The 16,136-nt window shown below is 38.3% G+C and overlaps 1 protein-coding gene across 3 annotated transcripts in view; it reads right to left on the bottom strand.

The window, feature by feature from the left end:
• THOC2 (THO complex 2) overlaps window positions 1-16,136 on the bottom strand; it is a 142,837-nt gene that overhangs the window by 111,247 nt on the left and 15,454 nt on the right. For all 3 annotated transcript variants that reach the window (XM_012001501.1, XM_012001499.1, XM_012001500.1), the window contains exons 2-3: window positions 5,902-5,960; window positions 166-257 (exon numbers count right to left, since the gene is read on the bottom strand). In XM_012001501.1, the coding sequence (XP_011856891.1) occupies window positions 166-257; window positions 5,902-5,960 (151 nt within the window). The remainder of the gene's footprint in view (window positions 1-165; window positions 258-5,901; window positions 5,961-16,136) is intronic.

A 16,136-nucleotide genomic window follows, 5' to 3' on the forward strand; every position in this document is an offset into this window, starting at 1 on the left:
TTCCACAGTTTTGAGGGGAAAAAAGAAAAAAAAAAGAAAATTTTAAAAATCCATCCACTACTATAATTTTGAATAAAATATAAGTTATAAACTTCAGGGATCTTTGTGTCAAAGCAAAAGATATATAACAACTATTAACTTAAAAATATGTATATACATACTTACACTAATGTCATTAAGAACATTAGATGCCTGTTCATGCTTTAAATTTCCTTTAATTACATGATATGACAACTCATAGAGAGCTTGCTGGAAATCTGTTGAACATAAGAGAAATAAATGTAAGGATACAGTCTCTTGAACATGAAAAGTAAATCTATATATTTCCTACTTCTCAGAATTATTATAAACATCAATAATGAAAAAATATAATTCTAACGCTTTTCCTCTAGCACTTTTTTCTTTTTCACAAAAACATAAAATTAAAAGGTTAGAAAAATGTTAACCACCTCTCCACTACTATAACTACAGCTTGAGCATTCCTTTCCAGTTTTTTCTGTATGTCTACAGATTTTACATATTTAAATTCACCATGCACATCATATAGCATTTTGATTCCCCCCAAAACACTTTTAAAGCATTTTTTCATGCTACTCAAGTCTCTCTAATTATTTTCAATGAACTCTAGCGAGTGGATTTAAACCAATCATTCTCCTCACTAGTAGACTTCGGATATGTTCTCAATTCAATCTCAGGGCTATAGTGACAACAGATAAAGAGTAGCAGTAAATATACTACCGAGTTTTAACTATACCCTAGAGTGAGAGAAGTTTCTCCCCAAATCTAAAATCTCTTTGTCCCATAAAAATCTAACAAAAAATACATGTATAAAATGGTAGTTCTATGATAACTGTCAACCACAAGTAGCAACATTCACTATTAATTACCACAGTCCCCTTTCCTGAAGAAAGATATTTTGGTTTTGGAATGGGTAGTTAGTGGCCAGATGAATACCTCCTTCTGGTCATCTTTTTTTTTTAAGTCCCATGTACTAAAAACTCTACCTCCTTCCAATCATGAGAAAGTAGTTAAACAAGAAGCTTTAAAGATGCTAATGTAAAATAAAGTCTATTTATAATCTACTTTTGAGCAGAATCAAATTTTTTTCAGAACCAAACAGCAAGTTAAAAAATCAAATATTTTAAAAATCTTCTTAGCCAGGTGCAGTGGCTCACACCTATAATACCAGCACTTTGTGGAGCCAAGGCAGGAGGATGGCTTGAGCCTAGGAGATCGAAACCAGCCTGGGCAACATAGGGAGACCTCATCTCCACTAAAAAAAGAGAAAAAAAATTAGCCAGGTGTGGTGGCGTGCACCTGTTATGCCAGCTACTGGGGAGGCTGAGGCGGGAACTTGAGCCCAGGAGACTTCCAGAAGTTGCAATTAGTTGTGATAGCACCACTGTCTCAAAAATAAAATTTAAAAAAACTTCTCCCCTGCTATGACTCCTAGCCACAAAAAAGAACATAATAGAAATCAAAATGTATATAAATTCCCCCTTAATGAAAATATTATTTTGCAGTAAAATTAACTTGCTCATTAAATCATTTGCTATTGCTATTGCTAATAATTATTCCAAGTATTTATGAAGATTTATTAAATATATCTGCCTATTTTACAACTATATCTTCATTGTGCTTTTAAATAAACAATATAAAAACAAAGGAAAAAATTTCTATTTTTTGGTATCGTAGGTATAAGAGGTCAACTTCATGCTTTGTATTTCCATGAATAAAATGCTTTACAACAAACAATACTTATTTAAAATTTTCCAGACAATTAAGGTGGGTTTTTTTTGGTTTTTTTGTTTTTTTTTTTTAAAGCAATCAGAGGAACAAAATAGCCAATTATCAAAAACTAAGGTCCCGTGAGAATATGTCCTCTGGTACTCATAGCGAACCAGGGAAGTCTAATCTTATTCACAGAAGGAGATTAAAATAGAGAACAAGTGACCTGGGTCATTTTGCTGACACTAAAGTGACATAAAAACAATCACACTGTGATCCACACAGCAGCAACGATAGTTCTCAAATCACAAGTTTTCTTTTTTTCTTTTGAGACACAGTCTCGCTCTCCAGGCTGGGGTACAGTGGTGCAATCTTGGCTCACTGCAACCTCTGCCTCCTGGGTTCAAGCGCTTCTCCAGCCTCAGCCTCCCGAGTGACTGCAATTACAGGCGTCCGCCACCAAGCTCAGCTAATTTTTATATTTTTGGTAGAGACAGGGCTTCACCATGTTGACCAAGCTGGTCTTGAACTCCTGACCTCAAGTGATCTGCCCGCTTTGGTCTCCCAAAGTGCTGGGATTATATGCGTGAGCCACCACGCCTGGCCTAATTCACGAGTTTTCTAAATGCCTATTTAAGAATGGTTGGGAACTCCTACTGCGTTTTATCCATAGAAACTGTAAGTGGTGGTTTAAAACTATCAGGCTAGTTCCACAGAAACCTATAAAATTTATATTGCGGGTGAAAAACTTTACATTTACAATGAGGAGGAAAACTTATAACCCTTATAGTTATCCACAAAAAATTCAATAAAATATTTTATCTTAACGCTAACACTTCAGAAAGAGTAGTTTTAAGAATGGCCACCAGAGGCCAGGCACGGTGGCTACACCTGTAATCCCAGCACTTTGGGAGGCCAAGGCAGGCGGATCACAAGGTCAGGAGATCGAGACCATCCTGGCTAACACGGTGAAACCCTGTCTCTACTAAAAATACAAAAAATTAGCCGGGCGTGGTGGCGGGCGCCTGTAGTCCCGGCTACTTGGGAGGCTGAGGCAGGAGAATGGCGTGAACCCAGGAGGCGGAGCTTGCAGTGAGCCAAGATTGCACCACTGCACTCCAGCCTGGGCAACAGAGCAAGACTCTATCTCAAAAAAAAAAAAAATTAAAAAAAAGAATGGCCACTAGAAGGTACTTCTAGAGATTCTTAGTTTTTGCAGGGTTTGAATGTTGAAGACACCAATTCTTGGTTATGTCTAATAATATTACTAGTACTACTCATGTTTTTTTTTTTAAACAATAATGTAGTTTATTTTCAAATAGCTAGAAGGGATTTTGAATTTTCCCAACACAAAGAAATGATAAATGTTTGAGGTGATACACTAATTATACTAATTTGATCATTACACATTATATACACATATCAAAATATCACACTGTACCCCAATTACTCATGTTTATTAGCCATCCTTACAGTGTTGTTTCATTGGCAGTGGTTGGGGTGGGGGGAAGGTGATTTATAAAAGAAACAAGGAGAAGCAGTGTGTGCAAGGGAAACTGCCTGCCTGAAATGAAATTAATTCAAAGGAAGGGCAGAAAGAGAAAGGTCAGAGGGAACACTGCCCAAACACAAACCCCTAAGACAGAAAAGAGATTCTGAAGGAATGACATTCAGTCAGTTTCCTGCTAGGACAACAAACTGGAGCCCCTCAAACCAAAGCCTGACTGTTGACAGAGATCAGCCAAGGAGTGAGTATATGTGTTAAGGAAACAAGCAAGGGTAAGAGAAGGAGAGCACTGGCAATTCTGCCAATAAGGCCACACTCATAACTATTTCTGGTTTCACATGTGAATCAGAACCATGCAAATAAACAATAACCTAATAGTTATTAAAGATCCAGAGTCACATTGTTACACTATTTACACTATCATTTATTGAAAATTCTTCTATTTTATCCACCTAATGTTTCTATTAAACAAGATCAAAGTTAACTGAGATGTTAAAAACTGATTTTAAACACGGGGAAGAAAAAAGATAAAGTACCCAAGTATTTTTAGAAAGGAGTCTTTCTGTACATTCTTACACTTCAGACAGTCAACTAACTTAAGAATACATTACTGTCTATCAACCTCAAAAATCTTTTGAGTGATCATGCAATTTTATAAGCAGGATAAACAAGAAAATAATTTGGGGATGGCAGGCTAGGAATGTTAATTCTTAAAACAGGTCTTACCCATATGACAGGGTAAAAAATGGCTTTTTCATTTGTTAAAAAAAACATTTTTCACTCACACATCCAAATGTTCTTTTTATGAGACAAGGTCTGTCACCCAGGCTGGAGTGCAGTGGTGTGATCTTGGCTCACTACAACTTCTGCCTCCCGGGTTCAAGCGATTCTCGTACCTCAGCCTTCTGAGTAGCTGGGATTACAAGCGCACGCCATCACACGCAGCTATTTTGTTTGTTTGTTTGTTTGTTTGTTTGTTTTTTGTTTTTTGTTTTTGGTAGAGATGGAGTTTCACCATATTGGCCAGGCTGGTCTCGAACTCCTGACCTCAAGGGATCTACCCACCTCAGCTTCCCAAAGTGCTAGGATTACAGGCGTGAGCCACCACACCCTGCCCAAATGTTCTTTAAAAAGTATATCCTCAGCTATGCAAGGTGGCTCATGACAGTAATCCCAACAATCTGGGAGCCTGAGGCGAAAGGACTGCTTGAGGCCAAGAATATGAGACCAGCCTGGGCAATATAGCAAGATACCTCATCTCTACAAAAATATAAATTAAAAAAATAAGGCTGGGCACGGTGGTTCACACCTGTAATCCCAGAACTTTGGGAGGCCGAGGCGGGAGGATCACCTGAGGTCAGGAGTTCAAGACCAGCCTGACCAACATGGTGAAACCCCATCTCTACTAAAAATACAAAATTAGGCAGGCATGGTGTCACATGCCTGTAATCCCAGCTACTCAGGAGGCTGAGGCAAGAGAATCGCTTGAACCCAGGAGGCAGAGGTTGCAGTGAGCCGAGATTGCACCATTGCACTCCAGCCTGGTCAACAAGAGTGAAACTCCATCTCAAACAATAAATAAATAAATAAGCAAGGAGCGGTGTTGCACACTTGCAGTCCCAGCTACTTGGGAATCTGAAGTGGCAGGATCGCTTGAGCCCAGTTTGAAGCTGCAGTGAGCTATGATTACACCACCACTGCATTACAGCCTGGGCAATGGAAAGAGACCCTGTCTCCTTTAAAAAAAAAAAAAAAAAAGACAGAAAAAAAAAGAAAATATATTCTCTCTTATGAAAGTTATAACTTTTGGTGGAACAAAAATAAGCATATATATATATATATATGTAAAATTCTGTTCTTAATCTTCTATTCACAAAAGCATAATTTAAATGACCATAATACACTTTATCTAATGCTTTTGCCTTCAAATAGAATATCAGTAATAAAAATGTATTTTCTAATTTAAAAAAATACTGTGGGTTTTACCCCCAACAATACTACAAATGTAAATGCTTTACACTTACTAGACACAATCGCTTTTAGTTTTGTCCCTCCTTTGCCAAATCCACATGTCTAATTTTAAATTAATAAAACGTTAAATAGTAAAATCCTTTGAAACTAAAGATACTGGAAAATTATAATATATACTATTTAATTATATAATATTTTATTTAATAAATCATATCTGTGATATGCAGTAAACAACTCCTTTGTTTGAATGTTTTCCGTGACAACTGCCTTTAACAAGATCCCCAGACACCACCTAAACATAACCAGCTGTAGTAAAAACACTGAACCTCAGTTCCTGGAAATTTTCTAGTGCAAATAAGATCAGAACAATTTTTCTTTCCATGCTATCTTCTCTGTCATATTTATGATTGATACAGCTAACAACTGCTGAAATTTAGCTAAATATACCAAGCCCCAATTACAAAAGTCAAGCAATATCATATCATTATAATGCAGGTCAAATAACATCGGTATACAGAGATATAGTCTTACTGTAATTACAGTTTTAATCCTGACTATAATATAACCATGTAAAACCTTTATGTAATGTGAACTATCTTACACCTTTTGTTTTCATACCTAACAATGAATAGAAAGCAGACAGTTACTAATTTTAATCAAGCCAAAAATAACTAAGATACTTTTAAAAATCTTACCTCTATACGTCGAACTATCATGGCTTTTATTTTCACTGAGGATCCGACATAAATGCAAACTAGAATAAAATAGAAAACATTTCAATTTCCACCATAACATGAGATGATGCTTATAGAGCAAATTATATCAACTGGCAAGTAAAAAAAAAATTTTAATCAGGCATTTATTCTGCCTTTCATATACAAACTGTACCACTGGTAACTCATAGAAGATTAAAACTATCTCTGTAGTAATAAAGAAGGAATTATGAAATTAGAATATCACCATTTTAAGATCCCTAATTAATTACAGAATCTAGGCCAGGCGCGGTGGCTCACGCCTGTAATCCCAGCACTTTGGGAGGCCGAGGCGGGCGGATCACGAGGTCAGGGGATTGAGAAAATCCTGGCGAACACGGTGAAACCCTGTCTCCACTAAAAATACAAAAAAACTAGCCAGGCGTGGTGGCGGGCACCTGTAGTCCCAGCTACTAGGGAGGCTGAGGCAAGAGAATTGCTTGAACCCAGGAGGCAGAGTGAGCCAAGATGGTGCCACTGCACTGCAGCCTGGCAACAGAGCAAGACTCCGTCTCTACAAAAAAAAAAAAAAAAAGAAAGAAAAGAAAAGAAAAAGAGACTATGAAACATTATGTGCCTCCAGATTCTGATGAAAGAAAACACCATGCAGGTTGGGCATGGTGGCTTACACCTGTAATCCCAGCACTTTGGGAGGCCAAGACAGGCAGATAGCTTGAGCCCAGAGGTCAAGACCAGCCTGGGAAACATGGTGAAACTCTGTCTCAACAAAAAATACAAAAATTAGCCTGGCATGGTGGCTCACGCTTGCACTCCCAGCTACTCGGGAGGCTGGGGTGAAAAAATCATCTGAGCCCAGGAAATTGAGGCTGCAGTGAACCATGACTGCTCGCTCCACTGTACTCCAGCCTGGGCAACAGAAAAAAAAAAAAAGAAAAAGAAAAAAGAAAAAAAGGGAAAAAAGAAAAGAAAGCATCACCCACCTATGAAATTGTCTTTGGGGGGGGGAAGTGTAAATCAAAATCTGATCAAGCCATCTAGATCCAACTACCAATTTACAGAAAAAGACCACAGAGAAATATATTAAGAGATACCATAGGGATACAGTCACCAAAATTCAAACTGTGGGAAAATCTAACAGAGAGTGACCCAATCTCTTGAACAAACAAATTGCAAGGAAAAATATAATAAAATATAAAAGAAGAGTACAAGAGAGGAAAAGAGGAACAGAAGAGCTACAAGACAGAAAAACAATTAACAAAATGGCAGTAGTTAAGTCCTTTCCTGTCAGTAATTAATTACCTTAAATGTAACATCTAACTCCACATTCAAAAGACAAAGTATCTAAATTGATATTTTTTAAGACAAGCTATTTTTTTTAAAGCTGTATGCTGTCTACAAGAAACTTCTTTTAAATTTAAGGACACAGACAGGCTGAAAGTGAAAGGATGGATAAAGATAATCCATTCAAATGTTAGCCAAGAGAGAACAGGGGTGCCTATGCTTATATTAGACAAAATATACTTTGAAAATATAACAATTATAAATATATACACATACCACATCAGAGGACAAAAGCATATGAATATATGTGACACAGAACTGAAGAAATAAATAGACATCAACACAGTAATAGTAGGGAATTTCAATACACTACTTTCCATAGAATATCTAGACAAAAGATCAGTAAGGAAACAGAAAACTTGAATAATACTACAGACCGAATGGATTTAACAGACCTATCCATAACATGCCACCCAAGATAAGGAGACTACATTCTTCTCAAGCACACACAAACCTTTTTCCAGGCTCTAACATGTGATCTAACCTTCTGATCACATTAGATATCACAAAAAAAAACACATTTTAAAAGACAGAAATCATTCCAGGTATCTTTTCCAAACACAATGGAATAAAACTAGATATCAATACCAGAAAGAAAACTGGAAAGTTCACAAATATGTAGAAATTAAACACATTCTTGAACAACCAAAGAATCAAAGAATAAAATCAAGAAGGAAATTAGGAATTATCTTGAGACAAATGAAAATGAAAACATAAATACCAAAACTTATGAGATATATCAAAAGCAGTTCAAAAGAGGAAATTTGTAGCAATAATTTTTTTTTTTTTTTTTTTAAACACAGTATCTCATTCCACCACCCAGGCTGGACTGCAATGGCAAAATCTTGGCTCACTGCAGCCTCGATCTTCTGGGTTCAAGATCCCCCCACCTCAGCCTCAGCACCCACCCCCAACACCCCATTAGGTGGGACCACAGGTGCATGCCACCATGCCCAGCTAATTTTGTATATTTTGAAGAGATGGGTTTCACCATGTTACCCAGGCTGTTCTCAAACTCCTGGGCTCAAGCAATCTGCCCACCTCAGCCCAACAAAGTTCTGGGAATACAGGCGTGAGCCACCAAGCCAGCACTATAAATGCCTTTTTTTAAAAAAATCTCAAATAAACCACCTAACTCAAAACTTCAAGGAACTAGAAAAAGTAGAATAAACTAAGTCCAAAGTTAATAGAAGGAAGGAAATAATAAAGATTAGGGCAGAAACAACTGAAATAGAGAATTAAAAAAGAAAACAAAAATCAGCCGGGTGCGGTGGCTCACACTTGTAATCCTAGCACTTTGAGAGGCTGAGGCAGGCAGATAGCTTGAGCTTAGGAGTTCGAGACCAGCCTGGGCAGCATGGCAAAACCTTGTCTCTACAAAAAAACACAAAAAATTAGCTGGGCATGGTGGCCCACACCTGTAGTCCCAGCTACTTGAGGGGCTGAGACAGGAGGATTACTTGAGCCCAGGATGTCAAGGCTGCAGTGAGCCAAGATAGTGCCACTGCACTCCAGCCTGGGTGACAAAGTGAGAACTTATCTCAAAAAAAAAAGAAAAAAAAAATCAATAAAATTAAAAGTTGTTTTTTAAAAAAAGATTAACTGACAAATCTTTAGCTAGACATTTAATAAAGAAAAAGAAAATGCAAACAAAATTAGAAACAAAAGAAAAAACATTACAACCAATTACACAGAAACAAAAAGGAATACAAGAGGCTAGTACACCATAATACCAGAGCCAGACAAAAACATTACAAGAAAAGAAAATTACAGGTCAATGCCTCTTATAAACACAGATGAAAAAATCCTCAATAAACACCAGCAAACGGAATTTAACAGCACATTAAAAGGATCATTCACCATGATTACAATGGATTTATCCCTGGGAAGCAAGGATGGTACAACATACACTAAATGTGACACATTACATTAACAAAATGAAGGATAAAAATCACTTGATCATCTCCTTAGATGCCGAAAAAGCATTTGACAAAATTCAATACCCTTTTATGATAAAACTCTCAACAATTAACTAGCCTGCGTGACAGAGCAAGACTCCCTATCAAATAAATATACATACTAACTATAGAATGAATGTTCCTCAACACACACAAAAAAAAGACCATAAATAACAAGCCCACAGCTAACATTATATTCAATGGTGAAAAGTTGAAGGTTTTTCCTCTAAGATCAGGTACATGCCCACTCTCTCCATGTCTATTCAACAGAGTACTAAAAGTCCTTGCCAGAGCAACTGGGCAAAAAGAAGAAATGAAAGTTATCCAAACAAGAAAAGTGAAATTGTCTCTGCTGACAAAATGATCTTATATTTAGAAAATCCTAATGACTACACCATAAAATTGTTAGAAATAAATATGCTGTATCCATCAAGGCAAAAAAAATTTAAAAAAAAGAAATAATAAATAGGGTTAAGTTACAGGATATAAAAATCAACACACAAAAATAGGTAGTGATTCTATATGCTAACAATGAACTACCTGAAAAATAATTTTAATTCCATTTAAAATAGCTATAGCATTGCAAGAATGGCAAAAAGAGAAAAATAATAATAAAAATAAAATAGCTACAAAAAATAAAATACTTAGGAATAAATTTAACCAAGGAGGTGAAAGATCTATACACCACAAACTATCAAATGCTGATGAAAGAAACTGAAGATGACAAATAAATGAAAAGATATTCCATGTTCATTGATTATAATAATTAAGATTGTTTAAATGTCCATGCTACCCAAAGAGATATAAAGACTCAATGTAATCTCTATCAAAACACCAATGACATTTTTCACAGAAACAGAAAAATCCTAAAAATTTATATGGAACCAGAAAAAAAACGAATAGCAGCCAAGGCAATCTTGAACAAAAAGAAAAAAGCTAGAAGTATCCCACTATTTGACTTCAAGCTACAGCTGGCCCTCTGTATCCAAGGGGGATTGGTTCCAGGACCATCTGCCACACACACCAAATTCACAGATGCTCAAAAGTCCCTTATATATGGCATATATACAGTCATCCTTCTGTGTCCACAGGTTCCGCATCTGCGGATTCAACCAACTGTAGACAGAGAACACTTACAGTCAGCCCTCCATATCCACAGCTTTTGATTTGTTGTTGGTTGAATCTGTGGATGCGGCCAACCAACTAAATGTAAGGCCAGCCAACTATATATTACAAAACTAGGGTAATTAAAACAGCATGGCACTGGCATAAAAATAGACACATCAACTAACGGAATAGAATAGAGAGCCCAGATACTAATCCATGCATTTATAGTCAATTTTCAACAAAGGGTACCAAGAACACATTATGGGGAAAAAGGCAGTCTCTTCAATAAAGAATGCTGGTAAAACTTAATATCCACATACAGAACAATGAAACTGGACACTTACTTCACACCATATACAAAAACCAACTCAAAATGAATTAAAGACTTAAATGTAAGACCTGAAACTATAAAAATCCTAAAAGAAAAAACAGGGGAAGAGCTACACAACATTGGTCTCGGCTACAGTTTTTTAGATTTGACCCCAAAAGCTCAAGTGATTAAAGCAAAAATAGACAAATGGGATTACATCAAACAAAAAAAGTTGCTATGCAGGAGGCCAGGTGCAGTGGCTCATACTTATAATCCCAGCACTCTGGGAGGCCAAGGCGGACAGATAACCTGAGGTCAGAAGTTCAAGACAAGCCTGACCAACATGGAGAAATCCTTCTCTACCAAAAATACAAAAATTTTCCGGGCATGGTGGCGCATGCCTGTAATCCCAGCTACTCAGGAGGCTGAGGCAGGAGAATCGCTTGGACCCAGGAGGCAGAGATTGCAACAAGCCAAGATCGCACCACCGCACTCCAGCCTGGGCAACAAAGCGAGACTCTGTCTCAAAAAAAAAAAAAAAAGTTTCTATACAGGAAAGGAAACAATTAACAGTGTGATGGAGACAACCTATGGATTCGGAGAAAACACTTGCAAGCCAAACATCAAATATGGGTTTAATATCCAAAATATATAAAGAAGTCAAGGGGCCGGGCGCAGTGGCTCACGCCTGTAATCCCAGCACTTTGGGAGGCTGAGACGGGCAGATCACGAGGTCAGGAGAGCAACACCATCCTGGCTAACACGGTGAAACCCCATCTCTACTAAAAAATACAAAAAAAGTAGCCGGGCGAGGTGGCCGGTGCCTGTAATCCCAGCTACTCGGGAGGCTGAGGCATGAGAATGGCGTGAACCCAGGAGGCGGAGCTTGCAGTGAGCTGAGATCAGCCACTGCACTCCAGCCTGGGCAACAGAGTGAGACCCTGTCTCAAAAAAAAAAAATTAAAAAATTAAACATATTCTCAAAATAAAAGAAAATGGTGATGCCAGCCAGGCACAGTGGCCCATGCCTGTAATTTCAGCAATCTGCAAGGCCGAGGCAGGAACATTCGTTGAGGTCAGTTGGAGATCAGCCTGAACAACATAGCAAGACTCTGTCTCTACAAAAAAGAGAAAAAGAAATAGGCATTGTGGTATGAGTCCTAGCTACTCGGGAGGCTGAAGTGGGAGGACTGCTTGAGTCCAGGATTTCCAGGTTATGATGAGCTATGATTTCACTACAGCACTCCAGCCTGGGCAACAAAGCAAAATGCTATCTCAAAAACAAAAAATAAAAATAAAAAATAAATAAGCCTGGGTAACAAAGAGACCTCATCTCCACAAAAAATAAACAAAAACTAGCCAGGCATGGTGGTGCAGGCCTATAGTACCAGCTACTTGGGAGGCTGAGGTGGGAGGATCACTTGAGCACCAGAGGTGAAGGCTGCAGTGAGCTGAGATCACACCATGCACTCCAGCCTAGGCAACAGAGTGAGACCCTGTCTCAAAAAAGAAAAAAAAAAAAATAGGCCAGGCCTGTGGCTCACACCTCTAATCCCAGCCTTTTTGGAGGCCAAGGCATGAGAATTGCTTGAGGCCAGGAGTTCAAGACCAGCCTGGGCAACCCAGCAAGACTCCATCTCTACAAAAAAAATTTTTAAATTAGCAGGTCATGGTGGCACATCCCTATAGTCCCAGCCTCTTAGGAGGTTGAGGCAGGAGGATCACTTGAGCCCAAGAGTTCAAGGTTACGGTGAGCTATGATTGCACCACTGCACTTCAGCCTGGGTGACAAAAAGCAAGAGCCTGTCTCTCAAAAAAAATTAAATAAAATAATGCAATTGTTATGAAAAACAGTATAGAGATTCCTCAAAAAATGAAAAGTAGAACTACCATATGATCGAGCATTCCTACTTCTGGGTATTTATCCAAAAAAATTTAAGTCAGGATCTCACAGAGATAGCTGCATTCCTATGTTCACTGCAGCATTATTTACAATAGCCTAGAGGTAGAAACAACCTAAATGTCCACCAACAGAAGAGTGAATAAAGAAAACGTGTTGTATATCTATGAAAGCAAACATTATTCAGCCATAAAAAAAAAGGAAATCCCGTCGTGCTACAACGTGGATGAACCTTAAGGACAGTGTACTAAGGTAAGAAGCCAGTCACAGGACAAACACTGTATGATTCTACTTATATAAAGTATCTAATGTAGTCAAACTCAGAAGTGAAAAGTAGAATGGTGGTTGTCAGAGGCTGCAGGAAGGGGAAAATGGGGAGTTGGTGTATAAGGGATACGAAGTTCAGCTCATAGAATATGAAAAAGATCAGATCAAAAGATCTGCTAACATTGTACTTAGAGTTGACAACATTGTACTGCTCACTTAAAATTTGCTAAGAAGATAGATTTCATGTTGGGTGTTTTTTTTCCACAATAAAAAAGTTACTTAAAAAGTTGTTAATTTTGTTAAATCCTGAACCCTAAGAACATATTTTGGTTTTTTTGTTTGTTTGTTTGTTTTTTGAGACAGAGTCTTGCTCTGTCACCCAGGCTGGAGTACAGTGGCACGATCTTGGCTCACTGCAGCCTCTGCCTCCCAGGCTTAAGCAATCCTCCCGCCTCAGTGTCCTGAGTAACTGGGATTACAGGTGTGCACAACCATGCCTGGCTAATTTTTGTATTTTAAGTAGAGATGGAGTTTCACCATGTTGGCCAGGCCAGTCTCGAACTCCTGACCACAAGTGATCTGCCCACCTTGGCCTCCCAAAGTGCTGGAATTACAGGAGTGAGCCACTGTGCCTGGGAAAGCATGTCTTTTTTTAAGATCACATCCTTTTGGCTGGGTGTGGTGGCTCACGCCTGTAATCCCAGCAGTTTGGGAGGCTGAGGAGGGTGGATCACTTGAGGTCAGGACTTCAAGACCAGTCTGACCAACATGGTGAAACCCCATCTCTACTAAAAAATACAAAAATTAGCCGAGCATGGTGGTGCATGCCTGTAGTCCCAGCTACTCGGGAGCCTGAGGCAGCAGAATCGCTTGGACTCAGGAGGCAGAGGTTGCAGTGAGCCGAGATCACGCCACTACACTGCAGCCTAGGCGACAGTGCGAGACTCTATCTCCAAAAAAAAAAAAAAATTAATTAAAAATTAAAAATAACACATCCTTTTAATAGCCTATGTGATGAAATTTAAAAGTTTGCATAAGTAATTTCTGCCACACACCCAAATACAACCACAGTATTTGTCTACAGGTGACGCACCTGTGTGACTATTAGAATTGTAAGCTGAACCAGCTTGATTTTATGAAACACCATTTTTTACTTGAAAGAAAAACAAACTATGGTTATTCAGACATGGGTCTTCCACGTGCATTTTCTCAAAAATGAACCAAGTGAGCCTGTCATTTCAAGGAAAACAGCAGAGTATTTGCTGCTGATGATACGCTTTTACACTGTTGGTGGGGGTGTAAGTTAGTTCAACCATTGTGGAAGACAGTGTGGCGATTACCCAAGGATCTAGAACCAGAAATACCATTTGACTCAGCAATCCCATTACTGGGTATATACCCAAAGGATTATAAATCATGCTGCTATAAAGACACATAAACACATATGTTCACTGCAGTACTATTTACAATAGCAAAGAATTGGAACCAACCCAAATGCCCATCAATGATAGGCTGGATAAAGAAAATGTGGCACATATACACCATGGAATACCATGCAACCATAAAAAAGGATGAGTTCATGTCCTTTGCACGGACATGAATGAAGCTGGAAACCATCATTCTCAGCAAACTAACACAGAAACAAAAAACCAAACACCACATGTTCTCACTCATAAGTGGGAGTTGAACAATGAGAACACAAGGACACAGGGACGGGAACATCACACTGGGGCCTGTTGGGGGTTGAGGAGCAAGGGGAGGGAGAGCATTAGGACAAATACCTAATGCATGCGAGGCTTAAAACCTACATGACGGGTTGATAGGTGCAGCAAACCACCATGGTACATGTGTATCTATGTAACAAACCTGCACGTTCTGCACATGTATCCCAGAACGTAAAATTAAAAAAAAAAGAAAGACAGTTGTAACACATGCAGTGTAACCCAAAAAGGGCTCAAATACAGACTATAATAAGAACCCCTACAAATCAGTGAAAGAAACTCAAGCAACTCAACAGCAAAAAAGGCAAAAGATATGACAGAGACCTTTCACAAAAAGAAACAAGAACTCCAGGCCAGGCGTGGTGGCTCATGCCTGCAATCCCAGCACTTTCGGAGGCCAAGGCGGGCTGATCACCATAGGCCCGGAGTTCAAGACCAGCCTGCCCAACATGGTGAAACCCCGTCTCTACTAAAAATACAAAAATTAGCCAGGTGTGGTGGCACACACCTGTAATTCCAGCTACTCAGAAGGCTGAGGCACAAGAATCGCTTGAACCCGGAAGGCAGAGGTTGCAGGGAGCTAAGATTGCGCCACCACCACACTCCAAACTGGGCGACAGAGCAAGACTCTGTCTCAAACAACAAAAAATAATAATAATAAGTACTCCAAATGACCAACAACATATAAAAAGATGCTCATGAAAATATAAGCCACAGTAAAATTACATACATATTTACAAAAAATTTAAGTCTGACAATATCAAATGTAGTGACAATGTGAAACAAGGTCAACTCATACACTGCTGGTGGGAGTGTACACTGAAATAGCTTGGCAATATCTAACAGAGCTACAGTGTAACCTATAACCCAGAGATTCTACACCTAGTATATACTCCACAAAAACACATGCTTGTATACACCAAAACTGTTGTATAATGTTTCTATTGGCACTGTTAGTAATAGCGAAAAACTAGAAGCAACAAAAATGTTTATCAACAAGACAGCATAAAAATAAACACTGGTATACAATGGAGTATCTTGCAACTATGAAAATGAATGAACTAAAAAAAAAAGGAAAATCAATGAACTGCAAACATACAATATGGATGAATCTTAAAGCCATAACTGTTGAGCAAAAGCAGCCAGATACAGTAGGATAAATATTCAATTTCATTTATATGAAGTTCAAGAAAAAAATTAAACATATTGGGTAATGACACTGCAAAGAAAAGCAAGAAAGTTCCTTTGAGCTGAAGATGCAAGGTTAAAAAAAGAGAAAAATCAAGAAAGAGGAAAACCATAAATGTCAGGATAATGGTTACTACATGGGAGGTGGGAAAGGTTTGATTGGGAACAAATGGTATGTTGCCTTAACCTGGGTGTAAGTTACATGGGGGTGCATCTTACAATGACTCTTTAAGCTCTATATTGAGGTTTCATGACTTCTCTGTATTTTTGTTACATTTCATAATTTAGAAAAAAAATTCTTCGAAGGTGCACAAGGCTTTAAAGAGAGCCAATGAATTCATATAGAAGAGTTTCTTACTCTTTTGTATCTAGTAATCCTTTTTCTAGTCAATGAAACAAATAATTTTAAGACTTAACAGAACCTG

This window comes from Mandrillus leucophaeus, unplaced genomic scaffold (genome assembly GCF_000951045.1).
Source record: "Mandrillus leucophaeus isolate KB7577 unplaced genomic scaffold, Mleu.le_1.0 Scaffold661, whole genome shotgun sequence".
NCBI lineage: Eukaryota > Metazoa > Chordata > Mammalia > Primates > Cercopithecidae > Mandrillus > Mandrillus leucophaeus.